The sequence below is a fragment of the Sarcophilus harrisii genome, chromosome 2 (assembly GCF_902635505.1).
Source record: "Sarcophilus harrisii chromosome 2, mSarHar1.11, whole genome shotgun sequence".
NCBI lineage: Eukaryota > Metazoa > Chordata > Mammalia > Dasyuromorphia > Dasyuridae > Sarcophilus > Sarcophilus harrisii.
Genome location: NC_045427.1, coordinates 302,002,606 through 302,022,408, shown reverse-complemented (window position 1 = coordinate 302,022,408; position 19,803 = coordinate 302,002,606). Strand labels below are relative to the sequence as shown.

Below are 19,803 nucleotides of genomic sequence, written 5' to 3'. Positions count from 1 at the left end.
AATAATTAATTGCCAAGATTCCTTATAATTTCTATTTTCTTCAAGTTTGGACATTAATGAATTTGAAAAAGTTAACGTCCTGCTGGGCCTACAGCAATATATGTAGCTAAACTCCTTAGTACCTACCTACTGCAAAAGACAAATAAAGCAATATCCTGGGAAGGCATATACAGTCTAATTTATCCATCTTTGCTCAATATTTGTGACTGAGATCCAGTTCTACCCAATTAAAAGGACAAAGAATTCTATCAAGAATTATGCCTAATTTGTATAAAATGTGTCAAGTTGTTCTCATTACATCTTCATCTGAGGATCTATTAATTGAAACATTCAGTGTCACTTTAATTAATTGTCCTACATAGAGAATTAATATATTTGGTGTAGAAGAAGGAATGGTAGATGACAGAGAAATGATGATGAGGAAACAACTTCCAGAAGAGATCAGGATGTGGTAATAATATCATGTAATTTGCATATTATAATCAATCCTCTAGAATTGAATGGGCATTTAGCACCCATTATTACACCACATGTTCCTCCTTTACCCAGTCTAATATTTTTTTAAAATCCTCCCTTGCCTTTCTCTGCCTCTCAAACAAAAAATACTTAGTATAGTAGAAAGAAGACTTCATTTTCTTGGAGGAAGAAGACCTCACTTTTTATATACTCTCTCAATCCTTATACAAACTTGGGCCAGTTTGTCTTAGTTTGTCATCTGTAAAAATGGGCCACTACTTTAGCTACTTATTTCAAAGAGTTACATAAATAGGACTTCTTATTATCCTGTGGCCCTTAAGAACTTTCTCTATTAATGATAATTTTTATAATTTTTATGGCTAGTTTATCTTAAATCCAAAATAATGTTTTCATGATTAGTCAAAATTAAATGTTACAAAGATTTAGGCCTTTTTTTCCCCTTTTTTCTCCAATTCCTCTATTCCTTTCAAATTCACACCTTCAGGAAACATTTCCTGATTCACACCATTCTACTCAAATTACTTTAATTTCACATCCTCAATATGAACATATGAATATGCTCACTTGAATTTTGCTTATTAATATAAAATCATATAACTAAATACCTTAAATTCAATCCCAAACTATATGATATAAATTGCCTCTACAACATTCAAACAAATGTTCAATCAAAATCTCTAGTGAAGAGGAAATCATGACTTACACTAGGCAGTCCATTCCAATTTTAACAGCATTAGCATTTAATAAGTTTTTTCTTATACATCTACCAATTATAGCTGTTTCCTAGTGCCATCAGACTGCTATTATTGATTCAATGTTTTCAGACACTTTATCAAAGGCTAAAAGAAAAAAGCTTGCTTTAATCAACAGCAGAAAATGGGGAAAAAAAAAACACAGCTGATATGGTTTTGTATCAAGCAAGTCAAAAAAGCAGGTAGTCTGAATACTATAATACATTAGCTAGTCAAATTAAGAATTAAACAATTAAGTTTAAGGTAAGCATTTATTTAGTAAAAAGAGGCAAAACAATAACACCTGCTAAATTTTACAAATTTAAATTATAAATCCACAGTGGAAATCTGTTTGCTTTTTGGCTGATAAAAGCAAGGACATAAGTTAATCCCAATAATACTGAACTAATACATGTTTCTATTTCTTTTTTTAATCAGGCTTGGGTTTACAACTATAAATCTGTGGAGATCAGAGTTATCTACTTCATTTACTTTAAAAAGCACTGTCTCCTTCCAATCCCTCTATTTTTATCTGCCTGCATTTTTTATTTCCTTCACAGGTTAATTATACACTATTTCAAAATTCGATTCTTTTTGTGCAGCAAAATAACTGAATGGACATGTATACATATACTTTATTTAACATATACTTTAACATATTTAACATGTATTGATCTACCTGCCATCTGGGGGAGAGGGATAGGGAGAAGGAGGGGAAAAATTGGAACAGAAGGTTTTGCAAGGGCCAGTGCTGAAAAAATTACCCATGCATATATCTTGTGAATAAAAAGCTATAATAAAAATAATAATAAAAAGAAGAAGCCCTTTCTCTTGTGAAGGAAAATGCCACCCATATCCAGGGAAAGAATGTTATAGTCTGAAGCATACTATTTTTCACTTTTTAAAAATCTGTTTTTTTTTTTCTTTCTTGTCATTTTTTTCCCTTTTGTTCTCATTCTTCTTTCACAACATGATTAATACAGAAATATGTTTAACATGGTTATACATGTGTAGCCTACATCAGATTGCTTGCTGTCTTGGGGGAGAGGGAAGGAAAGGAGGGAGAAAAAAATCAGGACTCAAAATCTTACAAAAAACGTTGAAAGCCATCTTTTCATGTAATTGGAAAAAAAATAAAATGTTATTAAGTACAAAGAAAGTCTGTTTCATCCAAAGGAGAAGCTATCATTTTACCAAAATGAAAGCAATTCTATTGTCCCCATGAGTGGCGATATACTTTTATAAATCCATTTATTCCTTTTCATATAATATGGTTTTGTAAAACATTCACAAATAAATGATAAACTCTTTGAAAGATTTTGTTTCTTATTTTGGGGGTAGCTTCAATGATATAACCTTCAATTTCTAAAACAAGGATTTATACATTTCATAGCATGCATAGTTAAATTCTTAAAATATAAATACCACTCAAATCAACCTACAACATGAAAAAAATCTCTCTAATATCCTTTCGCTATACAATTAAATTGAAGACAGTTAATTGTAAACACTAGGGTGAACTTTTTTTTGTCTCTTTCTCATAGTGTTTTCCCTTTTGGTTTGACTTTTCTTGCACAATATAATATGTTTGAAAGGATCGCAGATATTTAAGATTACTTGCTATCTTGCAAAGGAAACAGGGAAGGGAGGAAGGAAGAAAAACCTGGAATGCAAAATCTTTCAAAAATGAATATTGAAAACTGTCTTTACATATATTTGGAAAAATAAAATACAAACGAGAAAAAACAACACTACTGTGAAGACACACCTGAATTAGGCCATAGGGCAAGAAAGGTCCCTTCAATACCCTGGGCCTCCCAGGAGAAATTTTGCTGGGCACTCCTAGAGTTTATTATACATACAAAGAAGAGTTTCTTGATTGATAAGTTTACTTTCCCATTTGCCCTTCAAGAGATAGGGCTATAGTACTCAGCCATCCTTTATGGCCAGCTGATGATACTGTGAGTGAGAAGCAAAAGAGAATCAAGATCCATTTGGGGTTGACAAGGAAATAGTAAAAAGCAGGGGAAATGGTAAGCCTGCATAAAATCAACAATATCAGTTTGAGTGTAAATCTGCTATATGTACTATTCTTTCATTTAACCAATCTTTTCCTCTGTTTCTAATGAGAATTTTCATTTTTGCTGGACTACAGAGACTCCACAGGGAGCTATAAACTCTATGTCTTTAAGTAAAAACCATGTCCATGCCTTTATTTAAAAGCAGCATCTTTCCTCATAAACATTATTTTTCACAGCCTAGACAAGACACACATGTTGGATTACAAATAGCATAATAGTGTTATTTTGTACTATGTTTAAATGCAAATATGTAGTATTTCAAGCTACATTATTGATTAAACCAGCCGTTTTTGGACTGGCCATGAAAATAAAATCACTAATATCATTTGGGGTTTTTTTAGTTAGCCTAGGAACCAATCAATCATAGCCGGGTTTCATGGGGAAAATATTCAAATAATTTACAAATTAATAAAATACAATTTATTTAACTGTGACAGTCTATTAGATATTTTCTATTTAGCTTTTTTCCTCCATTAGGTGTCATTAACTTTTTTATAACTTGACCAATCTCCAAATGTTTTCAATTTATTGTATTTGGAATAATAAAACAATATTTGTAAAGTGTGATGACCATGTTAGCACCCTGGATACTTTAAAATCAGCCGGAGTCAAGATAAGCAAAAGTCCTTGATCTTTATTCTTTGTGGATGTGAGAGGAATGGCCACCCGAACCGGCCAGGAGTCACTTTGGCTTCCTTAATCCTCCTCCAAATCTCTCTATAGGCCAATAGATCAGGCCAGTATAGAATGGTGGGGTGGGCCATTTTCCAAGCAAATGCTAAGAGAGTATTGTCCAATTAGTAGTTAGACAAGTACTTGCTAATCTGAACCTCAGTGCATTTGCTCAGTTTCAGCCCATTACAGTAAAGGCTAAGGAAAAAAACAAATTCATAATTAGCTTTCATTCCAGAATCAAAAAAATCTCATTTACCTTTTGCTCCTCTCTTTCTGTTGCATGGTGACACTTTTCAATTCTCCAGTGCCTCAAGAAATCACGAAGATATCCAAAGAGCGTTAGAACACCATATCCCACATATGTAAGCACAGCAACAAGCATTGGAGTTTCCTCAAAGGCTTCATTAAATGGTCTTTTATACAATCCACCATTTTGAGTAACATGATGAATCTAGGACAGAAGTTAAATTTGAATTTAGAACTCATTTATATAGCTATCATAATAAGAAAAGGATTTCAACTTAAAAGCAAAGTTCTAAAAAGCTACTAGGATATAACTTCAATTTTTTATAAGTAAAGCCTTTCTGGTCAAGATGGCAGAAAGAAGAACAAAGGAAACAAGTTACTTTATATATTCCTTTTTAAAAAATGCTTTCATACACGTAATATGAGAAAAACAACAAAAAGTGTTCACTTAAAAACATTACAGAGCAATTCAAACAGCTAAGAAATGAACACAGAAGGAAAAAGAAAATAGTCTGAGACACATATTCAAGTTAATAACACAGGTAAGAAAATCACAGGCCTAAATAAAAAAAATCACAAAGAAACTGAAGAGTTATAGGAAGATGTCCAAATGTAATGAAAAGATGCTTTACAAAGCTGTAGAAAAAAAGGGGGACTGGATAACAGAGTGTCATTTCTCTACCCCAATCCTACCCAAATCCCAGTAAGTTCTTCTTTCCAAAGTTCCCTTCTCAGGCAAATGTCAATCCCATCTCTATGGGAGAAACATTGAAACTCTAGCCCCGTGGCTCCATTCCTCTTGCTCTCTTCCCAGTGATCATGAGGTTCAGGTTCTTCCAACTCTAACTTCATTTCCCAATAGGATGGATATATGGTCATTCACAGTGATTTAATGAGATGTGAGTTACCTTCCTTCCCCATCTCCAGTAAGCATGTAAGCTCCTTGAAGGCAGAAATCTTCTCTTAAGAGACATAGTGAGGGCTTATCACAGCTTTGCATATTTTGGTTGTTCAGTCATGTTCTACCCTTAATGATTCCATTTGGGGTTTTCTTGGCAAAGATTACCAAACTGGTTTGCCATTTCCTTCTCCAACTCATTTTACGATGGGGAAATTGCAGGAAATGGGGTGAAGTGACTTGCCTAGGTCACATAACTGGTGTCTGAGGTCAGTTTGTGCTCAGGAAGATCAATCTTCTTGACTCCAGGCTTTGTCTTCTTTCCACTGTGCCATTCACAACACAAAGCAATTGGAAAATAGACAAATGAAAATAAAAGATCTCAAAAACATGTCACAATGTAGTATCTCCAAATTACTGACATCCTGGATTTTTTTTTTTAAATCTAAACATTATATTCCAGGAAATAATAGGGGAGAAATTTTTTTTTAATAATTAGAATAAATGAGGTGCAACTAGGTGTCACAGTGGATAGAGTTCCAGCCCTTGAGTCAGGACCTGAAATCAAATCCTGCCTCAGACACAACACTTACTAGCTATGTGACCCTTGGCATTTAACCCAAAGAAGAAAAAGAATTAGGAGAAATAAGCTACTAACTACAGAAAGAAAAAGTGAGCAAGATCTGGGGTGGGAAGAAACAAATAGTCAACATGTCTATGCAAATTATATTCTCAGTGTCTTTCCTTATACAAAATAAGGGAAAATACTTAAAAGTTTCTAGGAGGGAAAGTTGGGGAAAAAGGGAGAGGGGAACCACTCAGCAGGGAGCAAATAAAGAATCACTGCATTGGAGATATTGAACAGTTGGTTTTTAACTTTCAAAAGTTAAAAAAAAAAAAGTAGTAAACCACAAATTAGCCAGAGCAATTAGAAAATTAAATACATGCTTCCAATATAATGAACATTAGATATAATTAATTTTAATTAATTTTTTTCTCTTCTTCATTCTTCTTTTTTTTTAAAACAGTATTTTATTTTTCCAAATACATAAAAATTTTTTAAAAATTAAATTAATTAAATTTAATTAATTAAATAAAAATTAATTAAATAAAATAATTAAAATTAAATTAAATTTTTAAAAATTTAAAAGTTTTTTAAAAATCATATACATGCAATTCTTTGCAACATTTACCCTTGCAAATTGTTCCAAATTTTTCTCCCTCTTCTCCCTTTCCTGTTCCCCAAGACAGCAAACAATCCCATATAGGTTAAACACGTGCATTTCTTTCCAAGCTTTTCTGAAATCAGTCTGCTCATCGTTTCTTATAAAACAATAATATTCCATTACATGCATATACCATAATTTAATTAGCCATTCCTCAATTAGTGGACATCCACTCAATTTCCAGTTCTTTGCCAATACAAAAAAAAAAAAAAAAAAAAAGCTGGGTTTTTTCAAATATACAGAGAACTGAGTTAAATTTATAAGAATATAATCCATTCTCAAATTGACAAATTGTCAAAGGATGGGAACAGGCAGTTTTCAGATGAAGAAATCAAAGCTACCTATAGGTATATGACAAAGTGTTCTAAGTCACTTCTGACTTAAAAAATGCAAATTAATACAATTTGGAGCTATCTATATTGTAGGTTAATATGACAAAAAAAAATGAAAAATGTTAGAGAGAATGTGGGACAATGAGGATGCTAATGTACTCTTGGTAGAGTTATGAAATGATCCAACTATATTGAAGAACAATTTGAACTATGCCCAAAGGGCTATAAAACTTTGCATATTCTTTGACCCAGCAATACCACAACTAGATCTACGACCCAAAGAGATTATATAAAAAAAGAAAGGAATCTACATGTGCAAAAATACTTATAGCAGCCCTTTTTGAGGTGGCAAAATATTGGAAACTGAGGGGATTTCAATTGGAGAATGGATCAACAGATTGTGTTATATTAAGGTAATGGAATACTGTTGTACAATAAGAAATGATGAAGAAGATTTCAGAAAAACCTGGAAAGACTTGTACCAACAGATGCAAAGGAAAATAAGCAGAACCAACAAAACACTGGACAGAGTAACAGCAACATAATTATGAATAACTTAGCTCTTCTCAGCAGCACAATGATCCAAGACAATCACACAGGATTAATGATGGAAAATGTGATCTACTTCCAGGTAAAAAATTGATGGATTCTGGATGCAGATCAAAGCTTTTTTTTTTTTTTCATTTTCATTTATTTTTTCATATTTATTTCCTATTGGTCTGTTTCTTCTTTCACAATTGTGACTAATATGGAAATATATTTTATATACAATTATAACCTATGTCAAATTGCTTACCATTTTATGAAGAGGGGAGAGAAAAGAAGGGAGAAAAATTTGGAACTTAAAATTTTGTAAAAACTGAATGCTAAAACTTCTCTATGTAAAATTGATGAAAAAATAAAATACTAATTTTGAAAGGGGTGGGGAGGAACATATTGGTGAGAACATATTCAGCCAGCAATTGTATTGATAAGCATATATCCCAAGATCAAGGCAAAAAAGTTACCAGTTATGCCAAAATATTCACTGATACATTGTGTGTATGTGTGTGGGTGGGTGGGGGTGTTAGCAAAGCATTGGAAACAGCAGTGCCCATGAGTTGAAAAACTATGGTACATGAACATAATTAAATACTTCTGACCTATAAGGAAGGATGAATATTTGAAGACATATAAACCAATGCACCGTAAAATAAACAGAACCAGGAAAACTAGGGGATTACAATCATGTAAACAGAATGACCAAGAAAAAGGAATAATGCAGTATAATAACAATAAAAAGTTTGGTCCTGGAGCAGAGCTGAAAAAAATGCAATTTCCTTCCTTAATTGAAAAGGAAGACTAGAGATGTGTAATTTTGATGTAGTTTGTTATAATTCAGACACAGTTAATGTATCCATTAGCTTTGCTTTACTGCTCCCTTTCCCTCCTCTTTTTTTCTTTGTTGACAAAGGATTTTTTGCTGGGGAAAGGAAGAAAAGGATGTATTTGAGAATAAATATGATGTAAAAATGAAAGGCATAAATGAAAACAAGATAAAAATTTAGGAATAAAAACTTTTTAATAAAATTTCTATTTGGAATTTTCTAATCTAATAAAATGCTTGAAATTAAAAATGAAGGGGTAGGGAAAAAGCTGTATATATATGTAAAACAAGTTGGACAGACATCAGAGAGTGTAGATGTAGCTATACTAATATAGAAGGAATAGTAATTTTTCAGATATTCACAGAATTCACAAAATTGAAACAAGGAAATAGAAATACAACCTATATAACCTGAAATGTACGCAAAAATGCACTAAGTTAAAGATCTAGAGATTCTGATGCAAGAAGACAAACTTTACCTCCTAGATATCACCAAGACTTCATGAAATGAAACCCATGATTAAAATATGGCTGTAGAAGGGAATACTGTATTAAAAAACAATAGGACTAATAGATCCAAGCTTTTGTATTTACACTGCTGTATTCCCTGTATATACTGTTTTCCTAGTTGTACTTGCTTCATTCTTTGTTAATTCCCAAATTTTCACATATTTCTGTAAATCCTTCATATCCTTTTTTTTACAGTGTATTAATATTCCATTATTCATAGATCACTATTTGTTTAACTATTCTTCAATCTACTTTGTTTCCAGTTCTTTGCTATTATAAGAAGGGTTATGGTGAATATTTCGGTGAAGATGAGAGATGTCTTTGACTTCTTTAGAACATAAGTCTAACAAGGGCCAACTAAGATTTTTAAGAGATGTACACAAAATGAAAGCAAAATCAGATAACAGGGTGAACACAAAAGTGAGGAATGGTTCCATAAGAACAGTATCAGGAATTTTCAAAGTTTGGCATGAGAAGAACTAAGAAGTACTACAACTTTTAAAAAATTTTAAAATATGCTGAAGAAAAAGATCAAATAAGGAATAAGATCATTGTTCACATAGACAAGTCAAAGATATTCAATTTTAATTTCTTTATTTTTATGTTAAGGAGAATCTCCAGACTGGGGAGAAAACTGAAAGAATGACTAGGAGTTGAAAAAACAAAATTAGTGGACAAATGTTAAAAGAGAAACCCTAGTTGGCCTAGATGAATCTGTTATCAGATTCAAATATATTATATCCTAGGAAACTAAAAGAACTGGCAGGTATGATTGCTGAACAATTAAAGATCTTTCAAAGACTCCATAAAATAAGAAAGATATCACCACAAGACAGTAAAGCTACCAATACCCTGGTTTTTGTAAAAAGGAAGTGAATGGGATATATAAACTGTAAGCTAGTGACAATTAGCATTTATTAAGCACAATCCCAAGCTTTTGGAATGAGAATTATTTCACAAAAATTGCTGGTAAAATTGGAAATTAGTATGATTAAAAACTAGGCATTGACCCATAACACCATACACCATACAAGATCAAAATGCGTTCATGATCTAGGCATAAAGAATGAGATTATAAATAAATTAGGAGAGTTTACCTCTCAGACATGTGGAAGAGGAAGGAATTTGTGACCAAAGAAGAACTGGAGGTCATTACTGAACACAAAATAGAAAATCTTGATTATATTAAATTAAAAAGCTTTTGTATAAATAAAACTAATGTGGACAGGATTAGAAGAGAAATAATAAACTGGGAAAACATTTTTACAACTAAAGGTTCTGATAAAGTCCTCATCTCCAAAATATAGAGAGAATTGACTCTATAAGAAATCAAGCCATTCTCCAATTGATAAATGGTCAAAGGATATGAACAGATAATTTTCAGATGAATAAATTGAAACTATTTCTATCCATATGAAAGGGTGTTCCAAATCATTATTGATCAGAGAAATGCAAATTAAGACAACTCTGAGATACCACTACATACCTGTCAGATTGGCTAAGATGACAGGAAAAAATAATGACGAATGTTGGAGGAGACATAGGAAAACTGGGACACTGATACATTGTTGGTGGAGTTGTGAATGGATCCAACCATTCTGGAGAGCAATTTGGAACTATCTCAGATTATTTTTACCTTCTTTCTAAATCCAATCTTTCTTGTGCAACAAGATAACTGTATAAATATGTATACATATATTGTATTTAACAAATCCTTTAACCTAATTAATGTTAATGGGACTACTTGCAATCTGGGGTGGAGGGTGTGGAGGGAAGGAGGAGAAAAGTTAAAACAGAAGTTTTTCCAAGGGTCAAAGCTGAAAAATTACCCATGCATATATTTTGTATATAAAAAGCTATAATAATAATTTAAAAAAAAAACATTTATTAAGCACCAACAGTATTCCAAGCACCCAATATGATATATATATATATATATATATTTTTTTTTTTTTTTTTTTTTTTTGCTGATGCCATTGGGGCTAAGTGACTTGCCCAGAGTTACACAGCCAGGAGTGTTAAGTGTCTGAGACCAGGTTAGAACTCAGATCCCAGATCCTCCTGACTTCAGGGCTGTTGCTCTGTGCACTGCACCACCTAGCTGCCCCTAGATGGTATTCTTAATTGGTCTCCCTGCTCAAATCTTTCCCAATGCCAAACATTCCTCTATTCAGTGTCAAAACAGTTTTTCTAAGACAGATCCAAACATATAACTTCTTCCAAGATCAAGTGATCCATTGACTTCCTCTCATTTCCAAGATCAAACAAAAGTTCCTCTATTTGACATTTATAACTTTTCATTACCTGGTCCCTTGCTATCTTTCCAGTCTTCATTAAAATTACTCCTCTTCACACACTCTGCAATCCAGTTATATGAGTAATTCCTTAAACATAATGGTCACTTTTCCATTTCTGTACCTTGGCAATGGCTATCTCCACATCTGAAAAATGCTATTTCCTTTACCCCCACCTCTGAAGTTTCCCTGGCTTTCCTCCCACTTCCTGCAGAAGGCCTTTTTGGGTCTCTCTCTCCCATATACTACTAATTCCTTCTATTTTCAGATTACCTTCACGTACTTTGGATGTATGTTACATATATCTAGATATTCAAATATCATCCCCTCTCCATGAGAACAAGAACATATACATATATACAAAGACAAATATTGCAGGATTTCATATGGGCATGAAGGGACTCAGCATTTTTTCATTGTTCATTCATTAAATTCTATTCTGATAAAACTCAAGTTTTGTGTAAATTTTAATGTGTTTAATCGGAAGATATAAGTATGTTTAATCGGAAGATATAAGTAAACAACTATACCTAATTAAAAACCAAATTTCACATGAAACCTTTAGTGAATAGGCCCTATTATGATGCCTCATTGTTACTCAGAGTAACCTACACTCTTGAACACCATGTCTACAAATGAGAAGACCTTATATTTTCTACCAAGATGTGAAGATTGTGCACGGGGTTGGTATCACACTGAGTCTGCCTCCTGTGAGTTATTCAAGAAACTCAGCACCAACAGCCTATTTATTTTGCAATGAATTCTTTGACCACGGCAATCCATGAAACAAAGAAAAATATGAATCAGTCCTCCAGTGGTCCTCCTCCTAAAGTGCAGTGACATTAGAAGAGTGATAGTAAAGGGAGCAGAGAGTACCAAGAATCACCTAGTTAATCACTAAATATTTAACTTGACTACTCATCATCGAAATGTGATATCCATGTCCAATGAGCAACAAATGAACATGTTACTAGAGGATCAAAATCATGTTAATTTCGACAATCTCAATATATCCAAGCTCTAAGACAAAAAAAAAAGTTGTAGTAAAATAGAAAGATGGCTATAAAGTTCTCATTACAAAGACAAAGAAGTTAGCAGAATAGCTTGTACTGTGTATTTTCAGTCAACAAGAAACATCATTTCACAAAACAATTTGGTCACTTTGTAATTCAAGAGGATTACCACAAAAATAATCCCAGCATATGTACCAAAATCTATTTCATAAGAATTTTTAGAGAAATCCTATGAAGAACTCAATAAGAATCTCCAAATTCTATCAACATACACTCTGATACTTGTTGACATCAGCAAAAAGATAGCAATAAAGACAATGAGAAATATTTAAAAATATGTATTAGGTAAAAAGAATGGAAGGTCTCAAAGTCTTATAGATGACACAAATGCTTTATACTTACACACAACATGAATGTTGTATTCAAGAAAAAAAAAATCACACTTGATATGCCATGAATCTAAAAATATCACCAAAAAATACTATTTTAAGAGACAATAAATGATTTGTTACTGATATAGGAGTCATTCCCAAATCAATTATTTGTATAGATAGGAGGGCAGTCATGGGCAATGCTGGTTTAGAATATAAAATCACAAGTAAAATCTCAGAGAAATGATAAAAGATCACAAAAATGTTATGATTGCCTCATAAAACACTAGAGTCTAAAACTAGGTTTTAAATGTTTAGTAAGAAACTCAACTGGGTAAAATCTTCTTGAGGGCATTTGAGGATGGAAATAGAAAGAGGTCAACAAAGAAAAGAAAAAATAATAAAGATAACAAAGATACTAAACCTCACCATTAAGGAAAGATGAACCACCATATTTGGAAGATTAATACCACAGCCTACAGAAGTGACTATAAAGGAGGGAGAAAATGGCACAAAAGAGAATAAAATGAGAACGGTAAATGTACCCCATTCTTTCTTTTTTTTCTTAATAGTATTTCTATCTTTTCAAGTACACAGTAAAGATAAATTTCAACATTTAATTCTGTAGATCTTGTGTTCCAAATTTTTTTTCTACCTCCTTTTTTTACCTTCTTTCTCAAGACAATAAGCAATCTGATGTTATACTTGTACAATCTTTTAAAACATATTTCCATATTTGACAGGTTGTGAAAGAAAAATCTGACCAAAAAGGGAAAAAAAAAAAAACAAAACAACCAGAAAAAAGGTGAAAATGGTATATACTTTGATCTACATTCAGTCTACAGAGCTCTGTCTAGATGCTGATGGTAATTTTCATTTCAAGTCTATTGGAATGGCCTTATATCCCCACATTGCTGAGAAGAGCTAAATCTATATTGTTGATCATCACATAATCTTGCTGTTATTGTGTACAATATTCTCCTAGTTCTGCTCATTTCACTTAGTTATCAGTTCATGTAAATCCTTCCAAGCTTTTCTAAAATCAGCCTATTCTTCATTTTTTATAGAACTAAAGGATTCAAATACTACAACTTATTCAGCCATTCCCAAACTGAATACTACTCAACTTCAAATTCTTTGCCACCTAAAAAAGAGGTACTACAAACATTTTTGCACACATGAGTCCTTTTCCCTTTTTTAATGATCTCTTTGGAATACAGACCCAGTAGTAACATTGCCAGATAAAATTTTATAGCTCTTTGGGCATAGCTCCAAATTGCTTGGAGGAAACAATTTTAAAAGCACTAAGGAAATGATCCATAAGATAGCTGAAGAAAGAATGAATACTGAAGGGAGTAATACTGAAAGGATGAAATTTTAATAAAACAACAACCAAAAAAATTACTGAGAAGACAGCAATAACAATAAATCTATAGATCTACTTTCCCTATCTATGAAATTTCTAAAGAATAATCTACATAAGCATAAAGAGCATTCTTGATTAGAGTATTCAAAGGAAATAGGGATGATTTCAGAAAAATGTGGAAAAGACTTAACATGAACTGATGCATAGTGAAGCGAACAGAACAAGGAAAACATGGTACACAGTAACAGCAATATTGTACAATCAAGAATTGTAAATGACTTAGCTATACTCAACAATATAATGATCTGACAATTCCAAAGGACTAATGATGAAGATCTGTCTCCAGAGAAAGAACTGATATTGATTGAATACAGACTCAAGCATACTATTTTTCACTTTCTTCCCTTCATTTTTTTGAGTCTTCTTGTACAAAACAACTAATATAGAAATGTTTTATATAACTACACATGTATAACCTATATCTATCTGACTGCTTACTCTCTCAGTGAGGGTGTTGGGTAGGGAAGGGAGAAGCAGAATTGGGAACTTGAAACTTTAAATAAAAATGTTTTACATTTTTTTTTTTAAAAGAAGGAAATATACAAGAAATATTACATAATAGACTATCATTACATGAATGTATAAGAGATAAAAAGAATGGTCTGCAATGTATCTATTATTTATTGACAATGATATTTTTTAAAAAGCATTTGATTCAAAATTGTGGTATATGAAAATTATGGAATATTACTGTTCTGTAAGAAATGACCAACAGAATGATTTCAGAAAGGCCTGGAGAGACTTACACGAACTGATGCTGAGTGAAATGAGCAAGACCAGGAGATCATTATATACTTCAACAACAATACTAGATGATGACCAGTTCTGATGGATCAGGCCATCCTCAGCAACGAGATCAACCAAATCATTTCTAATGGAGCAGTAATGAACTGAACCAGCTATGCCCAGAAAAAGAACTCTGGGAGATGACTAAAAACTATTACATTGAATTCCCAATCCCTATATTTATGCACACCTGCATTTTTGATTTCCTTCACAAGCTAATTGTACAATAATTCAGAGTCTGATTCTTTTTGTACAGCAAAATAATGTTTTGGTCATGTATACTTATTGTGTATCTAAGTTATATTTTAATATATTTAACATCTACTGGTCATCCTGCCATTTAGGGGAGGGGGTGGGGGGGTAAGAGGTGAAAAATTGGAACAAGAGGTTTAGCAATTGTTAATGCTGTAAAGTTACCCATGTATATATCCTGTAAATAAAAGGCTATTAAATTAAAAAAAAAAAAAAAAAAAAAAAGCATTTGATTCAGAAGAGTAAAATACTTAATTAAAGGCTCTCTCCCCAAAAAAAGTGTCTCCCCATAAAAGTTTCCTGCATAAAAATTATTAACGAATCCTTGAAAAACGCGAGACAGCATTGTACAATGACACTTTGATCATAATAATAAGAAAAGCATACAGACTGTAGAGCCTCTTGGATAAGATCCAAAAATTCAAAAGAATTTGGCCTTATCATGTATACAGGAAAAACCAAGTATATGAAAAATATTTATTGGAACAGGCAGTTTATTGCACAGTTGAGCTATTATTTTAAAGACATTCTGAAAAGCAATCTGAAACAATGCCCCAAAAGAAAATAAAATTATGCCACAATATATCAGGTCTATATCCCAAAGAGATCAAAAAAAGAGGAAAAAAAAAAGAACCATATGTACAAAAATATTCATAGCAACTCTTTTCAAAGTACCAAAGAGCTAGAAACTAGAAAATTTATATTAGGTGGGAAATAGTTTAACAAATTATGACATATGAATGCAATATTAGTGAGCCATAAGAAATAATGAAATTTCAGAGAAACCTGAGAAGGCTTGTATGAACTGATTCAGAATAAAATAAGCAGAACTAGGAAGCAATTTATACAGAAGCAATAGTGTAAAGAAAAAACAATTTTTGAAAGACTTAAGAACATTAATCAATAATCAAGAATAACATATGACCAAAACTAATAACTAACCTCAATTCCTGAGTACTAATGATTTAGTATATTGCCTACCTCCTGACAGATTATAGATTCAAGATACAGTTGTTGTTTTTTTTAAATATATATAGCCAAAGTTTTGTTTTTGTTTAGGTTGACTATGCATGCTTGTTACAAGGCTTTTTGTCTTTTTTTCAAATAAGAGATTTGTGGGAAGGAGAGTAAGATTAGATATAGAGTTCCCATTCCAAAATGATAACAGAAGGAATAACAGACAAATGGGTGACTTTGAAAATTATATAAATGCATTACAAGAGATCAAGCAACAAGAAGATTATATACAATGTTCAATTCTGATGGGCATGATTCTTTTCAATGAGATGAGAGAGACCAGTTGCAAAGATCTTGTGATGAAGAGAGCCATCGACACCCAGAGAGAGGACTGTGGCAACAGCATAGCATTTTCACTCTTTTTGTTCTTGTTTGCTTGCATTCTGTTTTTTTCTCATTTTTTTCCTTTTTGAACTGATTTTTTTTGTGCAAGAAAACTATATAAATGTGTATACATATATTGAATTTGACATATTTCTAACATGCATCTAAGAGGTGAGGGGAAAAATTTGGAACACAAGGTTTTGCAAAGGTCAGTGCTGAAAAATTATGCATGCATATGTTTTGAAAATAAAAAGCTTCAATTAAAAAAAATAATAAAATTCTTATGCCTAAAAGGCTAAAAATTAGGCATATCCTTTGACTAAAGTGTCACTACTAGGTCTGTATTCCAAAAAGATCATATAAAAGGGGAAAGGACACACAAGTGCAAAAATGTTTGTAGCAATTCTTTTTTGTGGTGGTAAGGAATTGAAAATTGAGTGGATGCTCCTCAATTAGAAAGTGGCTGAACAGTGCTACTACTGGGCTTATACCCCAAAGAGATACTAAAGAAGGGAAAGGGACCTGTATGTGCCAAATGTTTGTGGCAGTCCTTTTTGTAGAGGCTAGAAACTGGAAAATGAATGTATGCTCATCAATTGGAGAATGGTTGGGTAAATTGTGGTATATGAATGTTATGGAATATTATTGTTCTGCAAGAAATGACCAGCAGGATGAATACAGAGAGGCTTGGAGAGACCTACATGAACTGATGCTAAGTGAAATGAGCAGAACCAGGAGATCCTTACATACTTCAACAACGATACTGTATGAAGATGTATTCTGATGGAAGTGGATTTCTTTGACAAAGAGAAGATCTAACTCAGTTTCAATTGATCAATGATGGACAGAAGCAGCTACACCCAAAGAAAGAACACTGGGAAATGAATGTAAACTGTTTGCATTTTTGTTTTTCTTCCCGGGTTATTTTTACCTTCTGAATCCAATTCTTCCTGTGCAACAAGAGAACTGTCCGGTTCTGCACACATACATTGTATCTAGGATATACTGCAACATATTTAACATATATAGGACTGCTTGCCATCTAGGAGAGGGGGTGGAGGGAGAGAGGGGAAAAATCGGAACAGAAGTGAGTGCAAGGGATAATGTTGTAAAAAATTACCCTGGCATGGATTCTGTCAATAAAAAGTTATTATAATTTAAAAAAAAAAAAAGGTGGCTGAATAAGCTGTAATACTTGAATGTAATGATACTATTGTTCTATAAGAAATGATGAGCAGACTGATTTCAGAAAAGCCTAGAAATAAATACATGAACTGGTATTTGCAGTGTTCTGGTTAGCTTTCTAGAGGTCTTGGGACCAGCCTTTGTTTCAGTAAAGTAATCATCATGAGAATAGCCAGGGATAAAGTCCAAAAGTCTTTATTGTCTCCTTGCCTGGGTCCTGGGCTAGCTTTCTGGAGGCCCTTCAGACTGGCCTTGGTCTCAGTGGGGGAAGCAGGAGGACAAGCCAGCCACCACAATGGTGAGAGATGGAGTGAAGGTCTCTCATTCAGTCCTTGTTGGCTCTTATAGACTCTATTATAATTTATAATTACATCATCGTAGGTGTCAATCTTGTAGAATAGGTGTCAATCTTGTATAATTATATTAAGTACTAAGTACATGTACTGAACTAGAGAACTATTAATCACCATGCTAAACTAGATAACTATTGTCTTATCAATTACTCTGAGTTAACACCTTGTTTCAAGTATGTTTCTCCAGAGTTCTGGGTCTCTACACATACTGAATAAAATGAGCAGAACAAGCAAGATTATGTGATGATCAGTTATGACAGATTTAACTCTTCTCCGCAGTGCAGTGATCCAACACAATTCCAATAGACTTGAGATGGAAAATGCCATCCACATCTACAGGGAGAAAACTGTGTAGATTGAATGTGGATCAAAATGTACTATGTTCTTTGTTTTTTCTTTATGTTTTTTTTTCCCTCTTTTCAGTCTGATTTTTCTTTTCACAAGATGACAAATAAGGAAATATGTTTAAAAGGATTGCACAAAGAATGTTTGTGGCAAGTCTCTTTGTACTGGCCAGAAACTGGAAACTGAGTAGATGTCCATCAATTGGAGAATGGCTGAATATATTGTGGTATATGAATATTATGGAATATTATTGTTCCATAAGAAATGACCAGCAGGATGATTTCAGAAAGGCCTGGAGAGACTTACATGAATTGATGCTGAATGAAATGAGCAGGACCAGGAGATCATTATATACTTCAACAATAATACTATATGATGATCAGTTCTGATGGACCTGGCCATCCTCAGCAATGAGATGAACCAAATCAGTTCCAATGGAACAGTAATGAACTGAAGCAGCTACACTCAGCAAAACAACCATTATGTTGAATTCCCAATTCCTATATTTTTGTGTGCCTGCATTTTTGATTTCCTTCACTGGCTAATTGTACAATATTTCAGAGTCCAATTATTTTTGTACAGCAAAATAATGGTTTGGACATGTATACTTATTTTGTATTTAATTTATACTTTAACATATTTAACATGTATTAGTCATAGTGCCATCTAGGAGAGGGGGTGGAGGGAAAGGAGGGGAAAAATTGCAAAAAAAACTTTGGCAATGGTCAATGCTGTAAAATTACCCATGCATATAACTTGCAAATAAAAAGCTATTTAAAAAAATAAAATTAAAACTTGACAAGTCAAAAAAAAAAAAAAAAAGGATTGCACATTTATAACCTAAATCAAATTGATTGCTCTCTTGGAGACATAGGAAATAAGAGAAAAAAAAAATCTGGAACTCAAAATCTTACACAAATGACTGCTGGAAATTATCTTTACATGTAATTAGAAAAATAAAAACATGAAAAAATTAAATCAACTACTAAACATTAAACTTGAAATGGAAAATGCCATCTGCATCTAGAGAAAGAACTATGGAGACTGAAAGCAGATCAAAATATACTATTTTCACCTCCTGCCCTTTTTGGTGCTTTTTCCCTTTTGTTTTGATTTATCTTTCACAATATGACTAATACAGAAATATGTTTAAAATGACTGTACATCTATAATCTATCAGACTGCTGCTTTAGGGAAGGAAGAGGAAAAAAACTGGAATTCAAAATCTTGCAAACATATGTTGAAAACTATTTTTGCATATAACTGGAAAAAATGAAATATTATTTAGTGAAAAAAAAATGAAGACTATGTAATAAGCAACAACAACAAAAAAGAAAAAGTTCTATAAAACAGATTTTCAGTTTCATGTAAAATCCTCTCCTATTCTATAGTACAATTAGAAATAGTTATTTTATTTCATGTAAGTTCAAATCCAACAAAAAGAATGAAAATAAACCAAATGAAGGTTTATTGTCCAGATTACAACATGAACTTAGATGAACATACAGAGCTTATCCATAAGTATATATATACTTTGGACAGACATTATATAATTTGGGCCTCAAGTTAAAAAGAAAAATGCGAGTATCCTGGACAGTCTTCAGCAAACTGCAAAGCTCCTTTGATGGTCCTAAACTTATCATCATAATTTGGAACACTAGAATCACTAAAGGAAACATACACATTGATGAAATCACAGATCTATTTGAGTGTAAGCGCCAGCATCTAGGGGACAGAAAGCCAACATGGAGAAAGACCTGAGCTCCATTCCTACCTCTGACTCAAAATGGCTATGTGATCAGGGTAAGATATATAGCCTCTTAATGCCCTTAGGGAACTCTCTTTTTAAAAAAAAAAAAAAAAAAAAAAAAAAAGCCTATTTCAGAATAGCTGTG

General features: G+C 32.6%; 1 protein-coding gene across 1 annotated transcript in view; it reads right to left on the bottom strand.

Moving 5' to 3' along the window:
* Nucleotides 1-19,803, bottom strand: part of SPTLC2 (serine palmitoyltransferase long chain base subunit 2) — a 143,314-nt gene that overhangs the window by 98,610 nt on the left and 24,901 nt on the right. Inside the window, exon 2 of the mRNA XM_031952439.1 lies at nt 4,221-4,415. Within this exon, the coding sequence (XP_031808299.1) occupies nt 4,221-4,415 (195 nt within the window). The remainder of the gene's footprint in view (nt 1-4,220; nt 4,416-19,803) is intronic.